At 44.1% G+C, this 27,424-nt stretch overlaps 1 protein-coding gene across 1 annotated transcript in view; it reads right to left on the bottom strand.

Moving 5' to 3' along the window:
- Window positions 1-21,058, bottom strand: part of LOC126191380 (cytochrome P450 6k1-like) — a 137,433-nt gene extending 116,375 nt beyond the window's left edge. The window contains exons 1-2 of the mRNA XM_049932232.1: window positions 20,925-21,058; window positions 2,646-2,872 (exon numbers count right to left, since the gene is read on the bottom strand). Of these exons, the coding sequence (XP_049788189.1) occupies window positions 2,646-2,865 (220 nt within the window). The 5' untranslated portion in view covers window positions 2,866-2,872; window positions 20,925-21,058. The remainder of the gene's footprint in view (window positions 1-2,645; window positions 2,873-20,924) is intronic.
- Between the last annotated feature and the right edge of the window lie 6,366 nt (window positions 21,059-27,424).

Below are 27,424 nucleotides of genomic sequence, written 5' to 3'. Positions count from 1 at the left end.
TCGCATCCCCTGAATCGAGTCTAAAAACTGTTGTGGCGTAGCAAGACAGCCACGCCACTCGGAAGTAGCCGAAATGCACGCGTTACACACGCCGGCTGGCGTGATGTCTGAAACACGATACGTAATGAATGCTATAAAGAAAAGTACGTAGCTGCGGGAATACTTAACTTTAATCCATCATTTGTATACAGCATTCTTGATGATACAAGTGAGACTCTTTAAATACAAGCACTGTAAGGCTAATGGCGCCTTGCTAGGTCGTAGCCATGGACTAAGCTGAAGGCTATTCTAGCTGTCTCTCGGCAAATGAGAGAAAGTCTTCGTCAGTGTAGTCGCTAGCAAAGTCGTCGTACAACTGGGACGAATCCTAGTACGTATCTCTAGACCTGCCGTGTGGTGGCGCTCGGTCTGCAATTACTGACAGTGGCGACACGCGGGTCCGACATGTACTAATGGACCGCGGCCGATTTAAAGCTACCACCTAGCAAGTGTGGTGTCTGGCGGTGACACCACAAAAACCATGTACACTTGCCTTATCCGATGTCTCGGTTGTTGCTTGCGACAGTTTGGGTCTTCCAGCCGTAGAATTGGGACTGAGTGATGTACTATCCAGTTCTACTCTATGATGATGTAAATCGGCTTTGGCGTGAGGTTTGATCAGGAAGTCCAGACAGAGAATGGAATCATAGCTAACATGTATGGAAGTACGAACTTCCAAACATACTTAGAAGTTTCTCCCTCGCACTCAGCAACCCAACAAAGTAGAACAGAGAATGAGCATTCCTAACATACACACTACTTAATCTACAGCGTGAGGGGGCTCAGATTCACTGTACCCAATATTCCCTGGCCAGCCATGGATACCTGCGGTCTTGCACCCAACAACAACTTATACGATCTTCCCTTTATATAGCCGAATAGATAGATATCTGCCACCGATTTTGCACAAACGTTTGCTGTATTCGAGCTTTCTGGGAAAGTTGCACTTTGGTCACACTGGCCCATGTCCTGCGTAACAGAGGGGGAGGGGGGGGGCGGGGGGGAGCGAGTGTTACCTTGATTCCATCATCTGTGCGCCTGTGGAAGTTTCTGAGCAGAATGCCCTATTCGGTTGCACATCTGACATTATGGCTACGCTACTGCGCCAGTTCTCTAACTTTCCTCTTACTGACTGCTCAGTTATGATCTCCATACGCCGCATCTAGTCGCTTAGTTTGGTCTTCCTGCTTGGCAGATGGAACCACCCTTCCCGTTGACTCCCAGTTCAAGAACAGCGAGTCTTGGAGTTAATGTAATTTCTATTCAGCGCTTTTTAATTTCAAGTGTGATTTGCGTGCAGAATGTCCAAACCTTTGAGTTCAAACTCTTTCAGATGGTAGAGAATGTTATACTAAGTATTTTCACGTAAGAAAATAAGGGTCGGAGATGAATGAGTATTTTTTTTTGTCATTGAAAATAAAATTTTATGCTTTATAACAATTTTAGCTCGCAATAAATGTTCAACAAGGCGACCGCCAGTCTTAATACTGCAGTACAACAGCTCAAAGGCTGTGCTGCCCTCTCTTAAGTATCCGTCTTGTCTGTTGTACAATGAGACAGGCAGCTCCTCTCGAGTTTTTTAGCCTAGTTTCATGCACCTACAACTTCATGTAACCCTGTGGAAAAATCCAAAATTCATATGTGAGGTATCTGACAATAGCACTGGCAATACGACTTGACAGCCACTTCACGACCAACAAGAGGATATGTGCTAATTATAAGCTTAATTTAATAAATTTCCGCGTGAGATGGAGCACCCTCGCGTTGAAACATCATACTCTGGTAGACAACAAAAGATTCAGCGTGCAACCATTGCGTCATCACGTTCCAAATAAACACTATGTAATCTGCACCATTCAATGGGCTTGACAGCAAATAATGTCCAGTGAAATGATGTTGCACAACTGCAGCTCACAAGCCAACAACTGGCGACCTAAGACTATAAGGACGTCTGAAAATTCCATAAATCCAGATGAATCGTATATCGGACACAAAATACTCAGTGTTAACGATCGCTGCCTAGAACATCAACGGCATGTTTGTTTAGTGCAGTCGCGAAACATTGCCTTTCGCGAAGTACAGGTCATTGGATACGGCCGCACCTGCCGGAGTGTTAATACTAGGGCTTCGTCATAAAGAAACCTTTGCAGATTGACACCAGGATCGAATTGAGAACTAATACGCTTTCAATAGCGTCACCGGAGTTCGAAACCCCAGTGTTGGTTTAATTAGGACAGAGAGCGAAACCCTGAAGAACTGCTGGAGGCACTTCTGCCACGACACTGACGCTTATATGGCTACATATTTTCCTATGTTCATGGTACAGAGCCGTTACTTAGCATGTCACTACAGAAATAAACATGTAGCTTATGTGTATCCCATCAGAACATGAGCGTGAAAAGGTTCGAAAGTTGTATTATATGAATAAGCATTATTTCAAGAACTGACGAGTCGCAGTTTGCTGTATTTATATCCATTATAATAAAGATAATAATAATAATAATAATAATAATAATAATAATAATAATAATAATGATGATAATAATAATAATAATAATAATGAGGTTACTCCTGTTGACTAACCCAGCATTAAAGAGAATTCTCACCTTTTGCCTTCTCGTACAGGTCACGGAGTAGGTTTCCATAGTTCTCCAGGCCCAGAATGCTCTTTCCCATGTTGCCGAATGGGACAGACGGCTCCACGTATTGGACGCCCTTCTTCTTCCAGTACTGGTACCCCCACTGGAAGCGCACATAGATTACCAGCAGCACAGCCGATAGGGCGATCACCAGCTCCTCCAGCCATCCGTCTAGGTACACACCCATCGTGCCTCTGTAACCAAGGACTTATGTTAAGCGCCACAGTCCTTACAGCACATCGCCACTGCAGCTGTCGCTCTTGCCAAAAAGCTAAAACAGCGTTTTTGTCGTATGACGTCTGTGATAAGAAAACGAACTGTCATAACAGAGTTTGACTGTTCTTAAGCTATTCGACTTCCACTGTGCATGGCTATCTGTTTTACGTGTAAGAAGAATTTTGTTCTGCTCAACGATTTTGGCTGTTTTCAGTGGGATAAACTGAAGCTACACTAACTGATCGAAATTATCCGGACACCCTGTGTAATACGGTATTGACCACTAGCTATCACGAGAGGCGGCGCAGAGTACACTCATGCTCATAAATTAATGGTGAAACATGGTGAACTAACGCTCTGCTGGGCGGTTTGCTGGTTTAAATCACCCTGGGGTATGACCATGCGGTGCATTCGACCTGCGGTCGTCGCACGGTGGCGCTTGCAGCAGTCCACATACGAAGAGGTGTGTTGGTGTATATCAAAGTACGGTGCAGCTAGTAAGTGTGCAGACATTTTCAGACGTGCTAATGGTGACTGTGTGTTGAAAATGGCCCAAAGAACACATACTGATGACGTTATGAGGGGTAGAATACTAGGGTGACTGGAGGCTGGTCAAACACAGCAGGTCGTAGCACGGGCCCTCCGTGTGCCCCAAAGTGTGATCTCAACATTATGGCAACGATTCCAGCAGACAGGAAATGTATACGGGACGTCCACAGTGTACAACATCACAAGAAGACCGATATATCACCAGTGCTCGCAGACGGCCGCGGAGTACTGCAGGTAGCCTTGCTCGGAACCTTACCGCAGTCACTGGAACGGTTGTCTCCAGACACATAGTCTACAGACGACTGAAAAGACATGGTTTATTCACCCGGAGACCTGCAAGGTGCATTCCACTGACCCCTGGTCAAAGGAGAGCCCGTAAAGCCTGGTGTCAAGAATACAGTACATGGTCATTGGAACAGTGGTCCCAGCTTATGTTAACGGAAGAGTCCAGGTATAGTCTGAACAGTGATTGTCGCCGGGTTTTCATCTGGCGTGAAAGAGGAACCAGATACCAAACCCTTAATGTCCTTAAAAGGGATCTGTATGGAGGTCGTGGTTTGATGGTGTGGGGTGCGATTATGATTGGTGCTCGTACACCCCTGTATGTCTTTGACAAAGGAACTACAACAGGTCAGGTGTATCGGGACGTCATTTTGCACCAGTATGTCCGCCTTTTCAGGGATGCAGTGGGTCCAACCTTCCTGTTGATGGATGATAATGCACGGCCCCACTGAACTGCCATCGTGGAGGGGTACCTTGAAACAGATCAGGCGAATGGAGCGGCCTGCGTGTTCTCCAGACCTAAACCCTATCGAGCACGTCTGGGATGCTCTCGGTCGACGTATTGCTGCACGTCTTCACACCCCTAGGACACTTCAGGAGCCGCGCGGGATTAGCCGAGCGGTCTCGGGCGCTGCAGTCCTGGACTGTGCGGCTGGTCCCGGCGGTGGTTCGAGTCCTCCCTCGGGCATGGTTGTGTGTGTTCGTCCTTAGGATAATTTAGGTTAAGTAGTGTGTAAGCTTAGGGACTGATGACCTTAGTAGTTAAGTCCCATAAGACTTCCACACATTTGAACTTTTTTTTTTTGACACTTCAGGAGCTCCGACAGGCACTGGTGCAAGAATGGAAGGCTATACCCCAGCAGCTGCTTGACCACCTGATCCAGAGAATGCCGTTGTGCGGCTTGTGTACGTGTGCATGGTGATTATATCCCATATTGACGTCGGGGTATATGCGCAGGAAACAGTGGCGTTTTGTAGCACAGGTGTTTCGGGACGTTTTTCTCAACTTATCACCAATACCGTGGACTTAACAGATCTGTGTCGTGTGTGTTCCCTTTGTGCCTATGCTATCTGCGACAATTTTGTGTAGTGCCACGTTGTGTGGCACCACATTTTGCAATTATCATTAATTTATGAGCATGAGTGTATTATGTAGTCAGCAGAGCAGCAGTATCAACAGAATGAGTCCGTCAGATGAGGTCAGTGAATGTGAAGTGGACTAGTCGCTGGATGTCACGTGAGTGACAGATGCATCAAGGAAATTTCAACCGTTCTGAAGCTGCCCTAGTCCACGGTTGATAATGTGATTGTGAAGTGGAAATGCGAAGGAACGACCACTGCTAAACAGAGACTGGGAAGACTTCATGACTGCTGAACGGTGACCGCCGAGCATTGCGGAGTGTTACTGTAAGAAATCTCATCAATTCTGTGGAAGGTATCTTGAGTTTCAAAGAGTTACCGGCTGTCCGTCTAGCACAGTAACTCCGCGTAGAGAGTCAAAATGAATGGGGTACAGTCATTGAGCAACCTGTCATAAGCTCTGTAGTCAATGTTAAGTGATGCTTGTATTTGTGTGAAGAGGGACGCCACTAAACAGTAGATGACTTCAAAACAAGAGATTTGGTGTGCTGAATCACGTTATAACACGTGTAAATCCGCTGGAAGTGTTTGCGCTTAGCTGGTTCGGTGCATGGAACGAACAGCGAAGTATGGAGGAGTTGGTGTTACCGTATGAGGGTGTATTTAGTAGTTACAATATGGATCCTTTATAACACTTAAGAAAACGCTAAACGCGTAAGAATATGAACACATTTTATGGCACTGTATATTCCGTGCCGTAGAGGAACAGCCGGCCGAAGTGGCCGTGCGGTTAAAGACGCTACAGTCTTGAACCGCAAGACCGCTACGGTCGCAGGTTCGAATCCTGCCTCGGGCATGGATGTTTGTGATGTCCTTAGGTTAGTTAGGTTTAACTAGTTCTAAGTTCTAGGGGACTAATGACCTCAGAAGTTGAGTCCCATAGCGCTCAGAGCCATTTTGTAGAGGAACAGTTCGAAGACGATGATTGTCGTACATTGTCATAGAGCAGCATCTGTGAAGCAATTTTTTATGGACAATGACCTTCATGAAATTCGCTGGTCAGGCCAGAGTCACCACCTGAAGCCCATGTAAAACGTTCGGAATGAGTTAAAGCGTAGTCTTCTCACGACACTCCAGCGTTCGACACCACTAAGTTCTCTGGTTTCCGCTCTTGAGGAAGAGTGGACTGCGAAACCTCCACAGACGTTCAGTCATGGCGTTAAAGTGTTCTCAGCAGAGTTCAAGCGGTCCTAGGCGAAGGGTGGATACATCCCATATTAATTTCCACGAATAGCAGACCGGATGCTGCTGATCAGATCGTCTACAAAGTTCATGTTTTTCGCTCTTGTGAAGGAAGTGTCACCGAACCAGCTAAGCGCAAACTCCATGCATTCTACGGCTTTTACATTTTACGGCTTTATGCCGATTTCCAGTATTTCCTTTGTGTGAGATCACGTGTGTCATAAAAATTTGCTTCGAATATCTAAATACCCACATTTTATATGAAATTCAATCATGTTTTTTGTGGTTATTGTTTGAAACTTCGTCATATGTGCATGCATGCATGTCATGTACTTTCGGATGTTTGATGCTGCGAAAATATATTTCGTATTAGAACATCGGTTGTAATCTACATTTGTGCTCTATGCGATTTTTGCGCTGATATTGTCCTTCAGACAATCGTTCTTGTTAATTTCGTTGAACATCTATGTGAAGCAAGACATATATCTGAAATTTTTCGCGTGTTTTTGAATGTCGTATTGAACATATTTTGCAAATGGCGTTTGCGTGTTGTGCAAATTTTAACAGCAGTGTCTGGTTTGGAAAATGAAATATCGTTGATTGCAGTGGAACTATTTACCTAACTACTGTAATATTTGTACCTTTTTCAGTTTTCCTATAGGTTTTCTCTCAGGAATCGTTGATAGTGCACCGTATGATCACTCTGTAAGTTGTAGCACAGTAATCTGCTCTGCGCATACAATAACTATAACATCATGTTAAATTTAATTTCGCCTATCAACATCCGTGTATATTGATTCGATTCATCATAATTTTCTTTTATCGTCACATATATAAAGTGATTCTGTTAGTGATCATAAGCTCTAAGAATTAAAAATTTAAAATGTTCCAGGCTCAAAACTGAAAGTATCTGCACGTGTGAGGCTATGGCTGAGCCATTGACATACTCCTGTGGAAGTCAGAAATATCTATTCTGGGTGACCTAACTAATAACCAGATTGCTCCCCATAGCAACACTTGAATTCAGGTGTATTCCTGTGTGTAACTTAATGAATTGAATTTATTAAACAGGTAAGGCCCTGGCATACGTGAAACATGGGTGCTGTAACTCACGATATGGTAACACAATGATGATTATAAAAAACTTTTTATTATAATTCTCTGTAGATTTCAAGTTAAACGCTAGAGTACAAATACGGGGAACGTTCTTAAAATAAGATGCTATGGAATCGAAGTATCAACACCTTGTCAAAGATTGGGTAATAAAGTTGAAGTGAATATGTTAAATTCAACATAACATTTGGGGAAACAACTAAATTCGCAAAAGTTGCGCGGTAATTGATGAATGTTAATCAGAGAGGAAAGGAAGAACTACAAGAAGAAGTCATGTATGCACCCACTTTCTTGATTGAGCACATATTGAACTCTGGATTGCTAATAAATATACATGAATTAGAAATTTGAAACTCAAAAGTCAGTCCGAAATCTTTGTGTACATCCTAAAAGTCGATTTGCGAACACTGCAGTTGATCCCCATCCTTAACGTTAAATGCCCGCGAATGGCGGCTGTGGTTGGTTCAAATGGCTCTGAGAACTATGGGACTTAACATCTATGGTCATCAGTCCCCTAGAACTTAGACCTACTTAAACCTAACTAACCTAAGGACATCACACACATCCATGCCCGAGGCAGGATTCGAACCTGCGACCGTAGCGGTCACGCGGTTCCAAACTGAAGCGCCTAGAACCGCACGTCCACACCAGCCGGCGGCGGCTGCGGCGGCTGTGTTGGCTGAAAATTCTGTCACTGACGTGTACGGTAGCTGCTCTCCCTCAGAGCTGGATATCGAAATCCGTCTCCTGACTGAAGCGTCCCTAGCAAGTCTCAGATGGAAGTAAGTTCCACAGAGTGCTCCCAGCAAGAAGCAGAATTTTTCTTCTACATTGTCAGTGATTCTTTCTAGTGACGATCAATAGGATCCGTTCGAACAATGCAACAATCTCCCTCCATACTCAGTTAGAATACAATTAAACAACAGTGCAGATTGTTAGTGCTAAATCCCAGAAACTGGCAACTTCTGACTCGCATCATCTATCCTATTTCGCGTCTCAGCCAACGAAGCCTTCTCCAAGAACACATAAACTATTGTGGTTCCCCCACTCCAGAATTTGTTTATGTTATCCAGTGGTAGCTGCTGTTACTCTTCCTTAGTAGAACCTGCAACAATTCAGTTAACTTGGCACTATCCTAATAGTTCTGGGTACCATATTCTTAAGTGCAAGAAATCCAGATTGTCTCTTCTCTCACTCTGTTTCATAGGTCTTATCTTTGCACAGTCCTGGACCTAGCTCTTCCCACAATACAAAAGAAAAGGAAGGAAGATTGGTGTTCAACGTCCCGTTGACATCGAGGTTATTAGGGACGCAACACAAGCTCGGACTGTTTCAAGGATGGGAAAGGAAAGCGGCAGTGCCCTTCCGAAGTAACCACCCCAGCATTTGCCTGGAGCGATTTAGGGAAATAAGAGGAAACCTAGATCTGGATGGCCGGAAGATGATTTGAACCGTCGTCCTTCCGAATGTGTGTCAACTCAGCTTAACACTCCACCACCTCTCTCGTTTCCCATAACACAGGTTTATTGCAGGACATAGGGCTTTGCGATACTGTGTCTCTAGTCATTGTTAGCAACAGACATAGCTCTTTGGCGCCATTGGACTCCCCACATTAAAAACGGTACGCAATAGCTTTCTTTTGTTTAGGATGGAAAAACGGACGGCGTTTCTCCAGCAAGCTTGGCCGCACGCAATATACTGGGCACAATTTGTACCTGACTTCTCCTTCCCCTGCCGTACTGGCAGTGTCAGACCTATGGGTCCACCTAATAGCTGGACATTGACTTGGTCTCGCCTTTTCGGCTGGCCTCTCCTCAACATGCAGTCAATAGGATTGCCAACTACACATTTAAACAATCGCCCAGAACAATAAATTACTATGTAAATTTGGTAAGTAGATACGGCAATCATTAACATTAACTTTAAACATCTCATTTCTAGCTGGCAATTAATTTATACTGGCTGAGTTTATTAATTTAATGGAGTTTGATTATAGTATGTGGCACTTTTGATAAAAATGGCCACATTACCAGGAAACGCATAGACCTTAATTCCACGTTTTTCTCTTGTTATAACAGAAATAGCTTGCTTGGTTGTTTTCATTTCAGTGATGTATGTAGCTTAAGACATCCAGAAATTTAAAGAGAATCAGCAAGCGCAGTTTCAAGTTATTCGTTTACTGTCCTGTAAACTATTGCAACAGCTGCATTACAGCTCCACTGTGAGTCCTGTGCTTGGGCTTGAGAACAATTAGTACCTGCTCATAAGCAGCTGGAAATCGCCCAGACTGTGGTCAAGTGATTGAAAGCTGCTGCAAAAATGCTGCGGTGCGAGTGCTACCGAGAAACACATACCAGAGATGTCACAGAGACCTGAGATCATATACTCCACCATGCATAACGTGTCCTCTAAAGGACGTACGTGGCCTGTCACCACTCATATAGTTATCAGACTTTTAGTTGCATGTTAATCCTGGGCTCTGGGACCCTGAATGGTGGAGATACGGTCCGAAGAGAGCTGGGAATCCCACACCACACCCCACCCCTTAAGCAGAATTTAAAAGTTCTGTCTCCCAGGGAAACTGAAACGAAGCCAGTGAGAAGTACTTTACCTTTTGGAAAGTCTGCTGTGTCCTGTGTCAGGGAAAAGCAAGTGCAAGAGAGCAGGGCTCTGTTAATCGTTAGGAGTTTGGACGTATGACGAATGTCGGTGGCACTGAGAGAAATGGCAGCAAGGGATGGTTAGCATCACCTTCTGCACTATTTGTATATCTAGAGGCCTCATTCAGCATGCTGAAGAGACTGTTCCGGCAATTGATGAGGCAAGAGGATGCTGCCAACTGCAGATATTGGTGTAAGTAGGGCCAGATCCCTGCAGACTGGTTTCACACGACATACCTATATCATCGCGGTGACATTCAAGGAATGTTGAGAAGTCCAGCCTGATTCACGAAATTTTAACGCAGTCCACAATCTGCAGCATTATCCCCAGGTCTGATCGTGGCACCTAGGTACTGAGTCGAATGGAATGCCTGAACCAGAGAATTTGGAGGTTCTATGACAAGGTAGTATAGTATCTAAATCGGAAGTCAGACAGGTGGACGCACAAATCAAAAGCTGCTGCTCGGGTAGCTGACTGTGTGTCGAGTTAACAGATGAGACTGCTACAGTCCTCGCAATCAACGACCGAAAGGTTAGAAACAAAGTTCCAAGGTTTGAATTGCTTCTAAAAGCGGTAGAACAGGCCTACTATCTACAGAAAGTTGGTTGAAACCCGAAATTGACAACAGTGAGCATTTAGAGGTAAATCAGAGAGGACATCAAAATGATAGACTAAAGGGAAGAGAAGTTGGTGTACTCATCGCAGCAGACAGGGAATTGAATTCCACCGAGAAGCAAACTGAACCTGCATGGGGGATTCTTTAGGATGGCTCAGTATCACCGAAGGGCGCAAAACCTGTAACTGGATTCTGAGACGTAACCAAGCGAGAGAGGTGGCGCAGTGATTAGCACACTGGACTTGCAGTCTGGAGAACAACAGCTCATATTCCCAGTAGAAGGGCAACCTATGCGTCAGGCCTCTCTGCATTGTTGCCAAATTTATTCAAGATGGCGGCGATGACATCATCCAAGATGGCGGCATGTAGAATTGGCAACATCGCATGACATCACCCAAGGTGGCGATTTTGGCGGGAAAACAGGACAATTGTGCTACGTCCACTAACCTAACCTCCACAAAAAACGGCGGGAATTTTGAATTTAGGCAGGAAAATAGACCAATTGTGTGATTTACACTAACCCAAGCATCCAGAAGAAAAAATGGCGGGAAGTTTGAATTCCAACATGATAATGCAAACAAAAATTGTACTTATCTCTATTATTATTATTGATTATCATTTATTAACATTTATTATCGCTTATTGTTATTATTTCTTATCATTTATTATTATTTACTATCATTTATTATTATTTATTATTATTATTGACCTGCCTCCACTAGAAAATTCCCTCCAAATTCAAATTCCAACACGATAATGGCTGCAAATCCCTACTTTTCTTTAGTATCATTCATTATTATTCATTATTATTTATTAACATTCATTATCATTCATTGTCATTTATTATCATTCATTATCATTTATTAACATTAATTATTATTTATTATTATTATTATTACTTATTATTTTAGGCATACCTCCACTAGAAAATTGCGCCAAATTCAAATTCCAACACGATAATGTCACGAAAACTGTACTTCTATTTATTATTATAATCATTTATTAATTATCAAGATGTCCGATTTTCTCGGCGAGAAAGCCATTTTCCTTACATCCATAACAAAAATCAATCACGAGTTCAAATCCCAGCACCATAATTGATCACACGTACGAACTTTCTCCGTTACCTATCTTTTTCCACTGGTAGCCTATCATAATTGCGTCAAATAATAAACTGCACTTGTAGTAACATAAGTCACGACCATTGATTTTGCAGGGGGGAAGGGACTGAAGACTTTATTTCAAGCAGTACGGTCATCACTTGTTCTCCAACACAGTCAGCACACACATCTTTGATATCGCAGTGCAGTCGTCACGATGTCCACACTCCAACTGAATTAGTTCAAATCCTCACCACCCCCTGCCCAGCACGCGGAAAGACTGCCGACGCCTGTCACGTGAGGCGGCCAGAGACTCGAACTGGACTGCCGGTACGCGGGGGGCGCCCAGCGATCGTTCCCACGTCGTAAACATGTTTTCGCTGGACAAGCTGGAACTTCCCGAGTTTGACGTCACAGCGGTCCCTTGTCCGCTCACCTCCGCACGTTTCCCGCCAAAATTGTTTGCCTTGGAGCTCAATCACACAACGGTTGGCCTTTCCCTGCCACACTTTTGGCGCCAAAGTTGTTTTCCTGGGCACGTTCAAATTTGTCGATGCTGACCGCTCACCGTCCACCACATGTCCTTGTGCGAGTGAGAACGCAATGATACATTTTGGCGGCAAAGTTTGCTCGACAGTGGAATCCGTCATGACTATATAACAGCACGTTTGGTCCGCACTAGAACGCTCGCTAATTGCCTCTGTCTCGCGCGCATAACTGTACAATAACTGTACAGCCACCTCTCCCTAGGAACCAGCGCCAAGTTTGAAATATGCCAGTAAACAAAGCTCACTTGTGCTCCCGCCACCAACCTAAGAAAATTGTTGCAAATCAAGCTCATCTTCACTAAACTAAGCCACCAGCACTCAACCTCTTCCTACACGTTTTGGGTAAAAGTACTCACCCTGCACTAGGCCCATGGATGGAGGAACCAATTTACTTTATTTAGGAATAGAGTGAATGTATCACACCGACACGTTCCACCCCATACAGAATTGCAAAACACTTCCACATAACTCATTTATAACGCTCTAGACACATGCTTGCCAATAGTAAACAGTTAATAATAACTGAAAGCACAGCCTACAGACATGCGAACCGCTCGTAAATAATGCAAAACATTTACGTCCAAATAGCCAAACAACTCCTAATTTTCTGAAATAATTTCAGCCAATAGGCTGATGGAAGGTGGAAAGAGTGTACTTTATTTATTTGAGCCATATCTTTTAGAAACTTTTGCGTCACATAGGTTTCGATATGTAAGGCTGACATAAGGCAGTTTCTGAGCTCCAGTAATGCACTACACGTGGCAACACAACCACTCCCACCAAGATATTCATTCCAATCCAGACCTCTAACCCCTCTACAGATAAATTTGTCTAGTTATTTACTGACTCACTCACAGTCTGACCAGGGCTCTCTGCAGCGTGTGTATATTTAATATGATCTTGTTCATAAATGCATCTGTAGTTTGAGGTGTCGAACTTGGCGAGCTGTTAGGAATTCTTGGATGGTCGCACTCTGAGTTATTCTGGGGGAGTATTGTGAATTCCGTTTGTCTGCGCTGGAGGTGGATCCCATTGGTGCCTTCGTGACTGTTTCACTGATTGATGGTAGAGGATAAAGATGATAGGGTGTTGAGGATCTGTTGTACATGTACCTAGGTTGAGGCATACAACATTGCGCGCATTTCCTGCGAATGGTCCTTTTGTAGTAACTGAGATCTTTCTGTTTATAGACAGGTTGCAGAAGGTAACAGATACGTCTTTCTCCGACTTAAATTGCAGAGATCAGATGGGCGAAGATAAATGCATACTCATCTACACTTAGAGAAGGAGAATGCTTTTTTATTATTCAGTGAGTTTTGGCAGGAGTGAATATGGTTTTATATATGTGCGTGTTTAATATTTGTGAGTGGAAATTGTCAGTGAAGGGTGTATGACATCGGGTTCGCTTGCTGGGAGAGACACTGTTTACATGTCCTGTTGCCGGCCGAAGTGGCCGTGCGGTTAAAGGCGCTGCAGTCTGGAACCGCAAGACCGCTACGGTTGTAGGTTCGAATCCTGCCTCGGGCATGGATATTTGTGATGTCCTTAGGTTAGTTAGGTTTAACTAGTTCTAAGTTCTAGGGGACTAATGACCTCAGCAGTTGAGTCCCATAGTGCTCAGAGCCATGTCCTGTTGGAGATGCAAGGAGGAGATAGAGATCTGCGCTACTCAGGATCCATTTGTACACTGTATGTCGTTAGACAATGGCTGGAGAGCAGGTATAGGGAGAGCCCACTTCAGCATTCTGGTCCTGGGGCTGAGTGGATGGACAGCTATGTGGCTTTGACATGCCGCCGGCGGCACTCGGACACTCGCTTAGTAAGGCGCTGTGGGATCGGTTTGAGCATTTAGTACTTGTTTGGGTGGTTATTGGATTAAGAACTGTAATATTGAGGGTCATGTCCCCCGGGGGACTGCTGTGTAATTGAGTAAGTGTGTTTACGTATTTGAAGATTTGTTTCGCGAATGGTGATGTTAAGTTGATGGCACAATTTAGCTACCACTGTAAAAAAATAGCTGTCTGCTGCTGAAAGAAAGAAAGAAAGAAAGGGGTGACGTTGCCCGCAGACCTGATGGATGAGTTATTAGATAAGAGTAAGTGATAATTGTTGAATGAAGCTGTGTGTTCGGATGTAGGAGTCTCCAAATGACGGGGTGAGATTTTTTTTATGTGGGTTTTATGCAATCTATAGATAGTGATATTCGACCGCTAGTGACAACAGTTAAGAGCGGAAAAAATAGGAACAAATCGAGCGCTGGCAGAATGTTGTCGCAATGGTAATAATATTTAATTCAAGGTGGAGGTGGTAAATATGGACCACGCTTTGAATATTGGTGTGAGTGTCGCATGTGCTTGATGCTCTGTATAAAAGTTTGACTGATTGGTGTTTAGATAGAGGCTACGTTTGTAATTCGAAAAGAGGGGATGAGAATGGTAAATTGATTGATGGGCATGATTTGTGGGATGATATATGAGTGTCAAGATAGGGTTGAGGACGTTTGCGTACGTTGATTGTGGTACGGGTGTGAGGTTAGGTGCGGTGGGAGATGTAAATTAGATCTTATTTTTTAAAAAAAATGTTGTAAAGTAAGAATAATATTGAGAAGGTTTTAGATGGCCGGTCAAGCGACGATGTGAGAGCAGGGATGTGTAGTTATGTTTAATCAAAGGGCCGTGTAATGTCGTGTGAGGAGCAATGCGCAGTGTGCTACAGGGTCATAGGAGGTAAAGACATGTGCTGCTGTGATGTATCTAGCGTATGGAGGCTGCGCTTTGATAATTTTGGTACGTTGATATCTAGTTGACTTTCACCCGCGTTTGGTTGTGAGGGATTGCGGTCCTGGGCGGACGTAAGTGTGTGTATTGACCGCTGACGAGTGCATTGACCGCGCCAACTCACGCTTGTGGAAGCCGAGCAGGGGCTGTGCGAGGTCTGAAATCAGACGAATGGGTGACTTCACGATCCTGTGGGCAGGGTGCGGAGTGGGGGTTACCTGCGTACGTCTGCTGAGTTATTTGCGAGCGGATCTGCAGGCTCTGCTATGCGTTATTAAGATAGTTTACGAGTACTGACGTATCTACACATCTGTGTGAGGAATTATTTAGTAGCAGTTTGCTATAGTGTGTACTGATATTATGATTGGGTGCATGTCTGTGGGCTGTGCAACATGGCCCAGGGCACATCTGGGTGGGTGTTTTGTGATAGTGTGATAGATATACCGCATGGTTAAATAAGTTGTTTCAAAAAAAAAAATAGTGTTCTCAATGATTACACGCGCCTGCAGCGCAGATCAGAGTGATTGGTTTTCCGTCACCATCTCGGTTGCATGCGAGTAGTAAATGTTTTCCCGGCTGCGTTAATCGTGTGTGTCAACGAACTATGAGCTATTCTGACAATAGACGTGAAGGCAGGTCCAGACCTGAGACGCCGGCAGTATACATGAGAAGAACAATGCAGCTTTCTTCACATGTGTGAGAGGAGGGTGCCCTTTCTGGACGGCTGTCACGAGCGCTCGGAAGCTGAACTTGGCTGGAGACTTTGGAACCGCCTTCACCGCCGACCGCACGAGCGCGCGGCCTGCCTTGGAGCTTAATCTAAGGCGCATAGGCGATATCAATTTCTCTGGTGTTAGGTGTGAATGCGACTGTGTGGAGGTCATGTTTGGGGCAGGCCGAGCAGAGACTTTTGGTCGGTTTGCCAGCTGGGGTGTTTGGGCGCATGTCTGTGCACTGTGCGGTACTTCATTTGGAGAGTTTAAGAGTACAGAGCTCGTCTGATGATATTGTGTACTGCATTATTTCAGAGCTGTTTGCTATTGTGTGGTGAAATCAGGAGTTGTTTACGTATTTGTGGCCTGTGTCAGATGACCACGGTCGGATCAGTGCGAGTGTTTTGTGACAAATATACTCCACGACTAAATAAAAGGGCTCCTAATAAATGGAGTGCAGCCCTTCCTTACTTCCCAGAACAGCAGAGCACAGTCTCAGTGGTTTTTGCGCAAAAACGGCAATCTGGTCAGACTGTGAGTGAGTCAACAAATAACTAGACAAATTTATCTGTAGAGGAGTTAGAGGTTTGGATTGGAATGAATATCCTGGTGGGTGTGGTTGTGTTGCCATGTGTAGTGCACTACTGGAGTTCAGAAACTGCCTTATGTCAGCCTTACATATCGAAACCTATGTGATGCAAAAGTTTCAAAAAGATATGTCCCAAATAAATAAAGTACACTCTTTCCACCTTCCATCAGCCTATGGGCTGTAATTATTTCAGAAAATTAGGAGTTGTTTGGCTATTTGGACGTAAATGTAACATGTCGGTGTGATACATACACGCCATTCCTAAATAAAGTACATTGGTTCCTCCATCCATGGGCGTAGTGCAGGGTGAGTCCTTTTACCTGAAACGTGTAGGAAGAGGTTGAGTGCTGGTGGCTTAGTTTAGTGAAGATGAGCTTGGTTTGCAACAATTTTCTTAGGTTGGTGGCGGGAGCACAAGTGAGTTTTGTTTACTGGCATATTTCAAACTTGGAGCTGGTTCCTAGGGAGAGATGGCTGTCTGGTCCTCGAAAACTAGTTGAAATTAGGTAGTTGAACACCTTTGTATACGTATATCAAATTGTAAATTCAGTAATTTAATATGATTAAAAACGAAATTGAATTAAGTACTTACGTATTTACAGAAAACGGTGTTAGTCGCGTGTATGGAGGATGTGTGACGTAAGCGGGGCGACGGCGCGCGAGAGAGTCAATTAGTGAGCGTTCTAGAGCCGACCAAACGTGCTGTTATATAGTCATGACGGATTCCACTGTCGAGCAAACTTTGCCGCCAAAAGGGTAGCACTGCGTTCTCGCTCGCACATGGACACATGGTGGACAGTGAGCGGTCGGCATCGACAAGTTTGAATGTGCCGAGTAAAACAACTTTGGCGCCAAAAGTGTGGCAGGGAAAGACCGACTGTTGTGGGATTCAGCTCCGAGGCAAACAATATTGGCGGGAAACGTGCGGAGGTGAGCGGACAAGGGACCGCTGTGACGTCAAACTCGGCAAGTTTTAGCGTGTCCAGCGAAAACATGTTTACGACGTGGGAGAGATCGCTTGGCTCACCCCCAGGCGTCGGCAGTGTTTCCGCGTGGTGGCCAGGGGGTGGTGAGTATTTGAACTAATTCAGTTGGAGTGCGGACGTCGTGGCGACTGCACTGCGATATCAAAGATGTGTGTGCTGACTGTGTTGGAGAACAAGTGATGACCGTACTGCTTGAAATAAAGTCTTCAGTCCCTTCCCCCTGCAAAATCAATGGATGTGACTTACGTTACTATAAGTGCAGTTTATTATTTGACGTGATTATGATAGGCTACCAGTGCAAAAAGATAAGTGGCGGAGAAAGTTCGTACGTGTGATTAATTATGGTGTTGGGATTTGAACTCGTGATTGATTTTTGTTATGGATGTAAGGAAAATGGCTTTCTCGCCGAGAAAATCGGACATCTTGATAATTAATAAATGATAATAATAATAAATAGAAGTACAGTTTTCGTGACATTATCGTGTTGGAATTTGAATTTGGCGCAATTTTTTAGTGGAGGTATGCCTACAATAATAAATAATAATAAGAATAAGAATAAGAATAAGAATAAATAATGAATGATAATAAATGATAATGAATGATAATAAAGGACAATGAATGATAATGAATGTTAATAAATGATAATGAATAATAATGAATAATAATGAATAATAATAAAGAAAAGTAGGGTTTTGCAGCCATTATCATGTTGGAATTTGAACTTGGAGGGAATTTTCTAGTGGAGGCAGGTCAATAATAATAATAAATAATAATACATGATAATAAATAATAATAAATGATAATAAATAATAACAATAACGATAATGAATGTTAATAAATGATAATCAATAATAATAATAAAGATTAGTACAGTTTTTGCATGCATTATCGTGTTGGAATTCAAACTTCCCGCCATTTTTTCTTCTAGAGACTTGGGTTAGTGGACATTGCACAATTGGTCTATTTTCCCGCCAAAATTAATAATTCCCGCCATTTTTTCTGGAGGTTAGGTTAGTGGATGTAGCACAATTGGTCTATTTTCCCACCAAAATCCGCCATCTTGGATGACGTCATGCGATGTTGCCAATTCTACATGCCGCCATCTTGGATGACATCATCGCCGCCATCTTGAATAAATTTGACAGCAATGCAGAGTGGCCTGACGCTACGGTTGCCCTACTACTAGTCTCGTCCGACCATCCAGCTTCAGGTTTTCCTTGAATTCTCTAAACCGATCCACCAGATTTGTGGGTCGTTCCTTTGAAAAGGGTATGGCCAACACCCTTCCCCATCCTTGCGTAATTCGAACTTGTTTGTACTCCGTCTCCAATAACCACCCTGTCGATGGGACATTAAACTATAATCTTCCTCCATTTTCAGAAGCAATCGTAAACTCTAGAGAAATCCTCAGCTTGGTAGTATGTACGTTCTCCAATCACACTGTTGGCCAAGAACTGTATGGGTACGTACCTAATAGAAACTTACTGAATTGACCGACTTTCACGGTAGAGGGTGTCTGTAAAGAAACGTATAAAAACACTACCTACGCCTAGAGCGATGTAACTAAGTCATACAAGTGGAACTAGAGACTTGTTAAGTGAAACGCTTTTGACTAGCAAAAGGGGAAAGCGTGAAGCCTGCAAGGATTATGGTAGCAGAATCCTGTCGAAAGACTTCTCACAAAACTCAAAGAAATCAGCGTCATATGAAGGGTATCAGTATCAGCAAAGTTGAAAGTCCAGCCATTCATGGAAGCCAAGGTACTTACAGCTGGCGTAGCAAAGGACACGTCAAAACACTGAATCTCGCTTTCAAATTTCCCCTCTCAGCAAAGCTTATTAATGCGGCGTATGTCAATGATCAGCAAAGGAGAAAAAAACTGTGATCTGTCGTCTTGCCCAGTGCCTCGGTACTGGGTTATTGTGACACACAAATTGAAAAAATTTATACATAATATGCAATTTCCGAAAAGAAATTGAAATAAAAATACCGAAAAAACTGAGATAATCATATTGAGTATAAAAAATCATAACTTGAAAAACTATAATATGGTAAAATGTTCCTCCGCTTCTTTCCTTATATTGCAGGGAACAATAAATACTGTATAAAAATTAAGAGACGCTAAAATGTGGACTTACCCTATTCTTATTTACTATGGGTAACGTTCATTATATTTGGTTATGGTTAAAATTTGTCAACTGTTCTGCAAAGCAGTCAATTTACACATTAAATGTAATTAAGATCAGTTAAATGAATTATTGCATTTGACAAACCATCTGGTTACAGATACGTAGTAAGAGGTGGTTAGCTACAACGGAAGTTCCATAAGTTACGCGAAACAGAAGTTGCGTAAAGCAGGTCTTGCTATTATAACAGTATCTCCACTAATAGTTAATTAGTTTAAAAGTTATCACGTCGCGCACTCAAAGTATGATCTTTCTATTGCGCAACTGAAAGGTCTTTAATGAGCAGGTATTGCTACATCAATTAATTACAGCCACTGAAGGAAATTAACAGTAATACACTTATCTTGCATTTGCAATCCAACGACGATCACGCTCTGGCTTTGTCTCGTAATTAAAAATGTTGTCTAGGTAGCATGACTGTCGCTGTTGGTGCGAAAGGCAATCGGATGTTAATTACGCGGACTTGAAGAACTTACGAAGCTATCAGGATTAATGTGATGATTTATGTTTTTCATTGCAATGTGCTTCATACTTTTTTAAACAATGGTCACTTGAAAATAATTCTTCACACTTACTTTTCACAGAAATTCACATTTATTAAACTTTTTTATACTTTCGCATGTTCAAAACATTACTTCATAGTACTATTTCGCAGCCGTTACTGCTCTTAATAAAACTCACAACATTTTTCATTGCCCGCAACTCAGACTCATCTTTTAATTTCCAATACAAAGTCAAGACTGTTTATATTCAACACAAAAAACTTGGCTACTCTGTACGCTTCCGCGCCAGAAGTCACAAGCCAGCCTCAAAGACAACAATAAGTACAAAGCTATTCACACTAGATATTATATCGATTTCAACATGTCAAAATATCGACGTACCTACATATAAAAATGAAACCAAATTTGAACAGAGTGAAAAATTTGAGACATTACGTAGAAAAATATTCATTAATCTACGGTATCGAAAAACTGGGTTGGTGGGTGGTAATGGTTTCGCAAGTAAAGAAACATTACAACGTGTGGTAGAAAGAGTAATACTATGGAAAAATAAAAGCAAAAGATTGCTTTTCAGAGGTGCACCTACTTCTGACAGTTAAACGACCACTCTCTCCTAACTTCATACTTTACTGATGATGATCATCATCATCGTTATCGATTCAGCATAAAACGCGACGCCTTGTGTCCATGCACTGGAGTTAATAAAATTGTGGTGCCTTAACTGGAATGTAGCATCTTCAGCAGGATCAGAAACAAAGTACTGTGATATGTAATAATTAAAATCTGAAAACGTATACTAGTCAGAACTAGTACAACTGGTTTTAAAGGACTGTAATTCGATAGCATCTCCAAATGTATAAAGTTCGGTTACCGATCTGCAAAACAAATTCAAAACTAATTTTAAGGTAGTGGTAACTATAACATAAACAAATGAAAGTCTGCAATACGTATTCTTTACTTAGAACAAGAACACTAATAAAGTGAATCAACGCATGTAGTATTATGCTTCTTAATAGCATATGTTGATCAAACAAAAGACACCCTGCGGAAACTGAACGTAAGTATATTGTAGTTAGTCGACTTACCTTCAGAAAAAGGTCGAAACGAATATTGCTGACCTAACCGTGGCAAAGTAGTCGGCTCTTGCCCGGCGTCACTATTTTATACACCCGTAAGCTGGCGCGCAGCACAGCATCCGAGAGTGGGGATATGAGGGAGTGGGGACACTGCTGCGAAATTACGCTAGCTATAGCGCGGGTCAACTCTGTCCCGTCGGCGATGACCAAAGCTTCTGATAACGCCAACTGCTGTCCTTAAGAAAGCGTCACTGAGCTGGAAACGGCTGTACGTGATTATCAGACACTCTCTAGCTTTGGATTTCAGCGTCTAACTCAGTGGTTCACAACCTGGGGTAATTGTAAATATTTACTATCAAATAACAGCCTTAATCACATATTATTTATTCATTCCGGTGACCGGTTTCGACCCAACTGTGGTCATCTTCAGACCAATGAGTAAGAGCCTCCTTCTGGTGGTGAGTAGTGATTTACCACACGAAGGAGGTTCTTACTCATTGGTCTGAAGATGACCTCTGTAGTGGTCGAAACCGGTCACCGGAGTGAATAAATAGTGATCAAGGCTGTTTTTGATAGTAAATATTTGTAACAAAATTGATCACTGTTCACTCCTACAATGTATTCAAAAGTAATGGGGTAATTGTCCCTGAGGCTAAGATTTTCTGAGGGTAAAAAGTAAACGAACCGATCCATTTTCAGTCCTGAAACTCAATTACCTTCAAAAGATCGTTACTCTCATCACAGTTCCATAAGACTCTAATATTGGTTATATAATTTATCAAAAATTAATTTTTCTCGATTAGTAGCATTAATGCTGTGGAGGTTACAGGCTCCTCATCTAGTCCACCCACTACACACAGATGATGTGATTTGTCCCGTACATCGCATATGATAAAAGTGAGACATGTACATAACAGATGCTAAATATCTCAGTAAAATGTCTTCTCCAAGTTGTAGATAGTTCTTGCAGTAGTTCAGAAATTGCTTCATTACTCGCTTCGAAACACATAGGTGAATTAATTATCAACACGACACAGGAGTAACTACATAAAGGCTATTATAGTGCTGTACACAGTGTTATGATTATCATTATGCATTAACAGCCAGAAGTCTTCCAATATCTCCCAGTTCAGAAGTAAAGAGTGCACCAGTCAAGTAATTACGAACAGCAAGTATAGTGCACACATTTTAACTTTTCATTTCAAGTGAGGTGCAATGTGAAGGTCAAGAATGTGCTTCAATGGAAAGGAGTAACGCAGGGGAAGTATGTTTTGTAACAAGTGTGAACGCTCACTGTGGATAGTTAGCTTTATTATATGAGAACGTGTTGTGGGTAGCACTTGCGATGCACCACGAATTCCATCATCATTCATTCTAACAACTAAAGATCATTCATGTTTCGCCGTTTTAAAAATAAAAGTGTTCCAAGAAAAGTCTTTTCTACTACAGTTTAGTTAGGTAGTAAAGTTGGTGATAGTGTGGGGTGCAGGGAGTCGGAAACAGAAGACGGGGTGGGTGGGGGGGGGGGGGAGGCGGCAGGTCAAACTAATGTCTGTGGGATCCCCTGGTCTAATTAAATATTTTAGGACAACGCGGGTATGGAGCAACAGTCACTCAAAAAGATTCATCCAAAACATCCTGGCAGATTAAAACTGTGTGCCGGACCGAGACTCGAGCTCGGGAACTTTGCCTTTCACGGGCAAGTTTCATATCAGCGCACACTCCACTGCAGAGTGAAAATCTCATTCTGGAAACATCCCCCGGGCTGTGGCTAAGCCATGTCTCTGCAATATCCTTTCTTTCAGGAGTGCTAGTTCTGCAAGGTTCGCAGGAGAGCCTCTGTAAAGTTTGGAAGGTAGTAGTCGAGGTACTGGTAGGAGTAAAGCTGTGAGGACGGGGCGTGAGTCGTGCTTGGGTAGGTCAATTGGTAGAGCACTTGCCCGCGAAAGGCAAAGGTCCCGAGTTGTAGTCTCGGTCCGGCACACAGTTTCAATCTGCCAGGAAGTTTCATATCAGCGCACACTCCGCTGCAGAGTGATAATCTCTTTCTGGAAGATTCATACGATTTATTGAGATAAAAACCATCTACATGAACTAAGATGGTAACTTATCGTAGGTTTTAACTTAGGATTCGAAATTAAAAGAGTATCTTGGTGCCAGTATGTTGGCAATTCATGTGGAATACCCGTTAGGGATTTCTCTCATGTGGCTAACTCGCTCCCTCGCTGGTTCATTACCGAATTGTGTCGGGTAGAGTTTGCAATAACGCAGCGACAAAAGGCGTTCTGCGCTCCGTTTCAGCATGTACAGCTCTCTTACAGCTGCAACACATAACGGGTGGAAACAGGAATATTGGATAACTCTCGGGTGGCTCGACGAATTGAGTTCCGTGGCCTACCTGCAAAAGGCTGCTGAATGCTCACTACGTATTGATCGAATAGACGGGGGCGACCTGTGGATTTCCCCTTACATAAACCACTAGTTGTTTCAAACTGCTGCTGCTGCCGTCACTTACCATAAGATGTAGGAGGTGCAGTGCCGAATTCTTCATAAAATCACGCCGTGCAGTTGTTACTAAGTTGCACTTGTTGATACGACTACCGTTCCCGTCTTAGCGCCTACTCGACTAGACGCATATTGTGCAAAGAACAAGAAAGCTGCTGCAAGGAGGCTTCTACTGGCAACTACATGAGCCAGCAACTTAGAACTGGTACGAAAGTAAACGCTTAGTTTCGGGGCCTAAGTTAAAATTCATGTTCATTCGCATAGAAGATATAGCCTTGTGAAACCGTATGATTAATTTTTAAACATCCTTACTTTTGACAGTTCGTAATTTCTATGTATGAATTTTCTACCCATGTGATCGGTATATACAGGGTGAACATTAAGAATGCCGACAAACTGCAGGGACGGATTCCTGATTGGAAATGGAGGAAAAAAGGTCCTATAAACATGTGTCTAGAAAATGGACGCTGTGCATGCAACGACAACAAATCGTCTCGGAACACAATACATAGCTGCATCGCATCCAACTCACAGCGGGTGTTCAAGTTAGAAGGAACACATAGAAAATGTTGTGAGGAAGGCTGACCAAAGACTGCGTTTTATTGGCAGGACACTTAGAAAATGTAACAGACCTACTAAGGAGACTGCCTACACTACGCTTGTCCGTCCTCCTTTAGAATACTGTTGCGCGATTTGGGATCCTTACCAGATAGGACTGATTGAGTACATCAAAGAAAGGCAGCACGTTTTGTGTTAGCGCGAAATATGGGAGATAGTGTCACAGAAATGATACAGGATTTGGGATGGTCATCATTAAAACAAAAGGCGTTTTTCGTTGCGACGGAATCTTCTCATGAAATTCCAATCACAAACTTTCTCCTCCGAATGCGAAGATATTTTGTTGACACCGACTTACATAGGAAGGAACGATCACCAAGATAAAATAAGGGAAATTACAGCTCGTACGGAAAGATGTAGGTGTTCATTTTTCCCGGGCGCTAAACGACATTGAAATAACGGAGTGATTGTGAAGGTGGTTCGATGAACCCTCTGCCAGGCACTTAAATGTGATTTGCAGAGTATTCATGTAGATGTAGACGTAGATGTAGAAGGTGGCCTCCATGGGAATACAGGTGACAGGGATAGTAGCGGTTCCCATCCAGAATACACATAATAGTGTTCGTCTCAATATCCTGTATAACCCAAATGTAGTTGCTTTGGTATACCCCGTGGTGGCTCTCAACTGTTTCCATCTGCTTGACCCTACAGAAACACCATCTCGGTTTTGTTCTCCGCATGAATGCTGGACCATTCTGCTCCTTATACTACGCTACGTAGTCACGCAGCCGGCAACATAGAAGGAACACACGGCGCGTGGTCAAAGGAGCTATCATTCGTCAGTGCCATCTACCGTGACAACGATGTATTTCCGGACACATGTTCACAGGACTATTTTTCGTCTATTTCCAGCCAGGATTCCGTCCATGCAATTTGTCGGTTTTATTAATATTTTCCCAGTATATAAGTTAAAACTGTGTGCCGGACCAGAATTTGAAATGGTTAGTCTCTCTTTCTAGGGAAGTGTGCTGAATGCCTCATATTTCCACAGAATTCTCGTTACTCCCTTCTAAATCCATGGCAGTTACAAATCAGCGATAGTGGATGTGTGAAGTTTCTCCAGCAGACCTTGTACCTTGTCTGGGGCCGTGGAGTCGCACGTCCCTACCGTCGCCATCCACCCGCACTGTCCCACTTTACCCCCACAGGCCGTCCTCCTCCTCCGTCTGTAACGTGCTTTCCTCCACACGCGTGACCCGGACACACTACGACGCCACCGGCAGCTACAGACATGTCCGAAACTTTCTCGCGGCTATGAAACGCCGGGACTGGCGACAGACATGCACCCGTCTTAATGTTACACATCCTATCAACTCGTCCAAGTACTGGTCTCCCTTCCGCCGCCTTACCGGATCTGAACGCCCCCCCCCCCTTCTACTCTCTCCTTCATGATGACCAGCCCTTCCCTGAGAACTTCAGTAAGGCCAATCATTTTGCCTCCTACCTGTCCGATTTCTTTACCCTCCCTGACGATCCCCAGTTCGATTACTCCCTCTTCCCAGATGTCCGCGATCGAACTGACATATCTGTCCCTCCCCTCGCCCCTGGCTTCCAGTACTTGGACAACATTACACCCAACGAACTCAATGCCCCCATCACTACTCAGGATATCATCACTACACTCCGCACAAAACGCAACACAGCTCCCGGTCACGATCATGTTACCTATCGCCACCTCCGTGAAGCTCCCGCCTCCTTCCTCTCCACCCTGGCCAGGCTATATAATGTGGTCTTGTCCACCGGCTGCTACCCCGGCCTGTGGAAAACCTCGTGTATCTTGATGTTCCTCAAACCCGACAAACCGCCATCCGCTGTCTCCTCCTACTGTCCTATCAGCCTTACCTCGGTCTTCAGCAAGGTCCTGGAATCCATCCTTACCCGACGCATCCACCAGCATCTCCGCCAGCACCGCCTCCTTCCCATTACCCAGTGTGGCTTTCGACCGTTCTTCCCTACCGATGACCTTCTCCTTCACCTCACTCCTCTCCAAACAACTCAACTCCTCTCGCTCTGCTATCTTCCTCTCCCTCGTCCTAGAACGCGCCTACGACCATGTGTGGCATTCTGGTCTCCTCTTCAAGCTCCAAACCTTCGCCCTTCCTATCAACTACGTCTGTCTGATCAGGTCCTTTCTTTTCCAACGTCCTTCCTATGTCACCATCCACAACACGGTTCCTACACCTGCTACCCCTGCGCCAGTGTGCCCCAAGGTTGCGTTCTCTACCCTCTTCTATACCTTTTGTATAAGGCGGACATGCCGCCGCCTTCACCTCCCACCCACCTTCTCCAGTACGCCAATGACACCGCCTTCCTTGCCCTCGCCCCCACCCTGAAACGCTCCCAACACCTTCTCCAATCCCATCTTGACCGGTTCACCAGTTGGTGTAACCAGTGGTTGCTCAAGGTCAATCCTTCCAAGACCCAGGCGATCATTGTAGGCAAAACGACCCCTTCCTTCCGTCTCCTCGACTTCTATCTCACCATTTATGGCCATCCGATCGCCCCCACCCCCACCCATAAGTACCTTGGCGTCACCCTTGACCGTCGACTCTCCTGGAGCCCTCATCTCTGGACAATCCAAGCCAAGGCACACTCCCTACTCTGTCTCCTCAAGTTCTTTTCTGGCTGCACATGGGGTCTGGACCCCTCCACCATCCTCCACACCTATAAATCCCTAATCCTCCTTATCCTCTGCTATGCTCATCCCGCCTGGATCTCTGCCCCTCCTACCTTTTACAAATCCCTTCAAATCCTAGAACGTCATGCGCTCCGCCTCGCCTATCGCATCTGTCTACCCTCCCCCATGTGGATCCTATATGACCTTATTCTGTTCCCGCACCTCCTTCTCTTCCTCGAACAGATACAGATCCTCTACACTTCCTGCAGACTTGATCCCCCTCACCCAATTGTCTCTCCCATCCTCTCCCACCCACGTCCGCTGCCGCACCTGCATTCCCACATCTCACCTGCTCTCCATCTCTCCACTCTCCATACCCTCGCCCAAGGTGGCTTCCACCAACTCCCCCTCCCTGACGATGCCCTCATCGCCTCCATCTACCCCTCCTACCAACTTTGATCCTCCTCTACCGCACCCTGTGTTTTTCCCGAGGGCACACTCTCCCCTTCTGTCTCTACTTCCCCCAGGCTTCCCCTACCCCCTCTACCCTCTTTCCACCCCCTCCCATCTGCTCTGCCACTGGTATCTACGTGCTCCCGTCTCCCTCCTCCCCTTCTTTTTTCCCCTTTTGGCAGGTCCCCGGACTCGTACACTTATAGTGAACTTTCGCGCGCGGGAGATCGTTGCCTAGTGTTTGTGTGTGCCGTTGTGTCCATGCACAAGTGTTCCAGTGTGTAATCGTTTGTGCTCCAACGTTCACGTGTGTCAT

The sequence above is a fragment of the Schistocerca cancellata genome, chromosome 6 (genome assembly GCF_023864275.1).
Source record: "Schistocerca cancellata isolate TAMUIC-IGC-003103 chromosome 6, iqSchCanc2.1, whole genome shotgun sequence".
In the NCBI taxonomy this organism is placed as follows: Eukaryota; Metazoa; Arthropoda; class Insecta; order Orthoptera; family Acrididae; genus Schistocerca; species Schistocerca cancellata.
The sequence above is the reverse complement of the archived record's forward strand: the minus strand, read 5'-3'. Positions and strand labels throughout refer to the sequence as shown.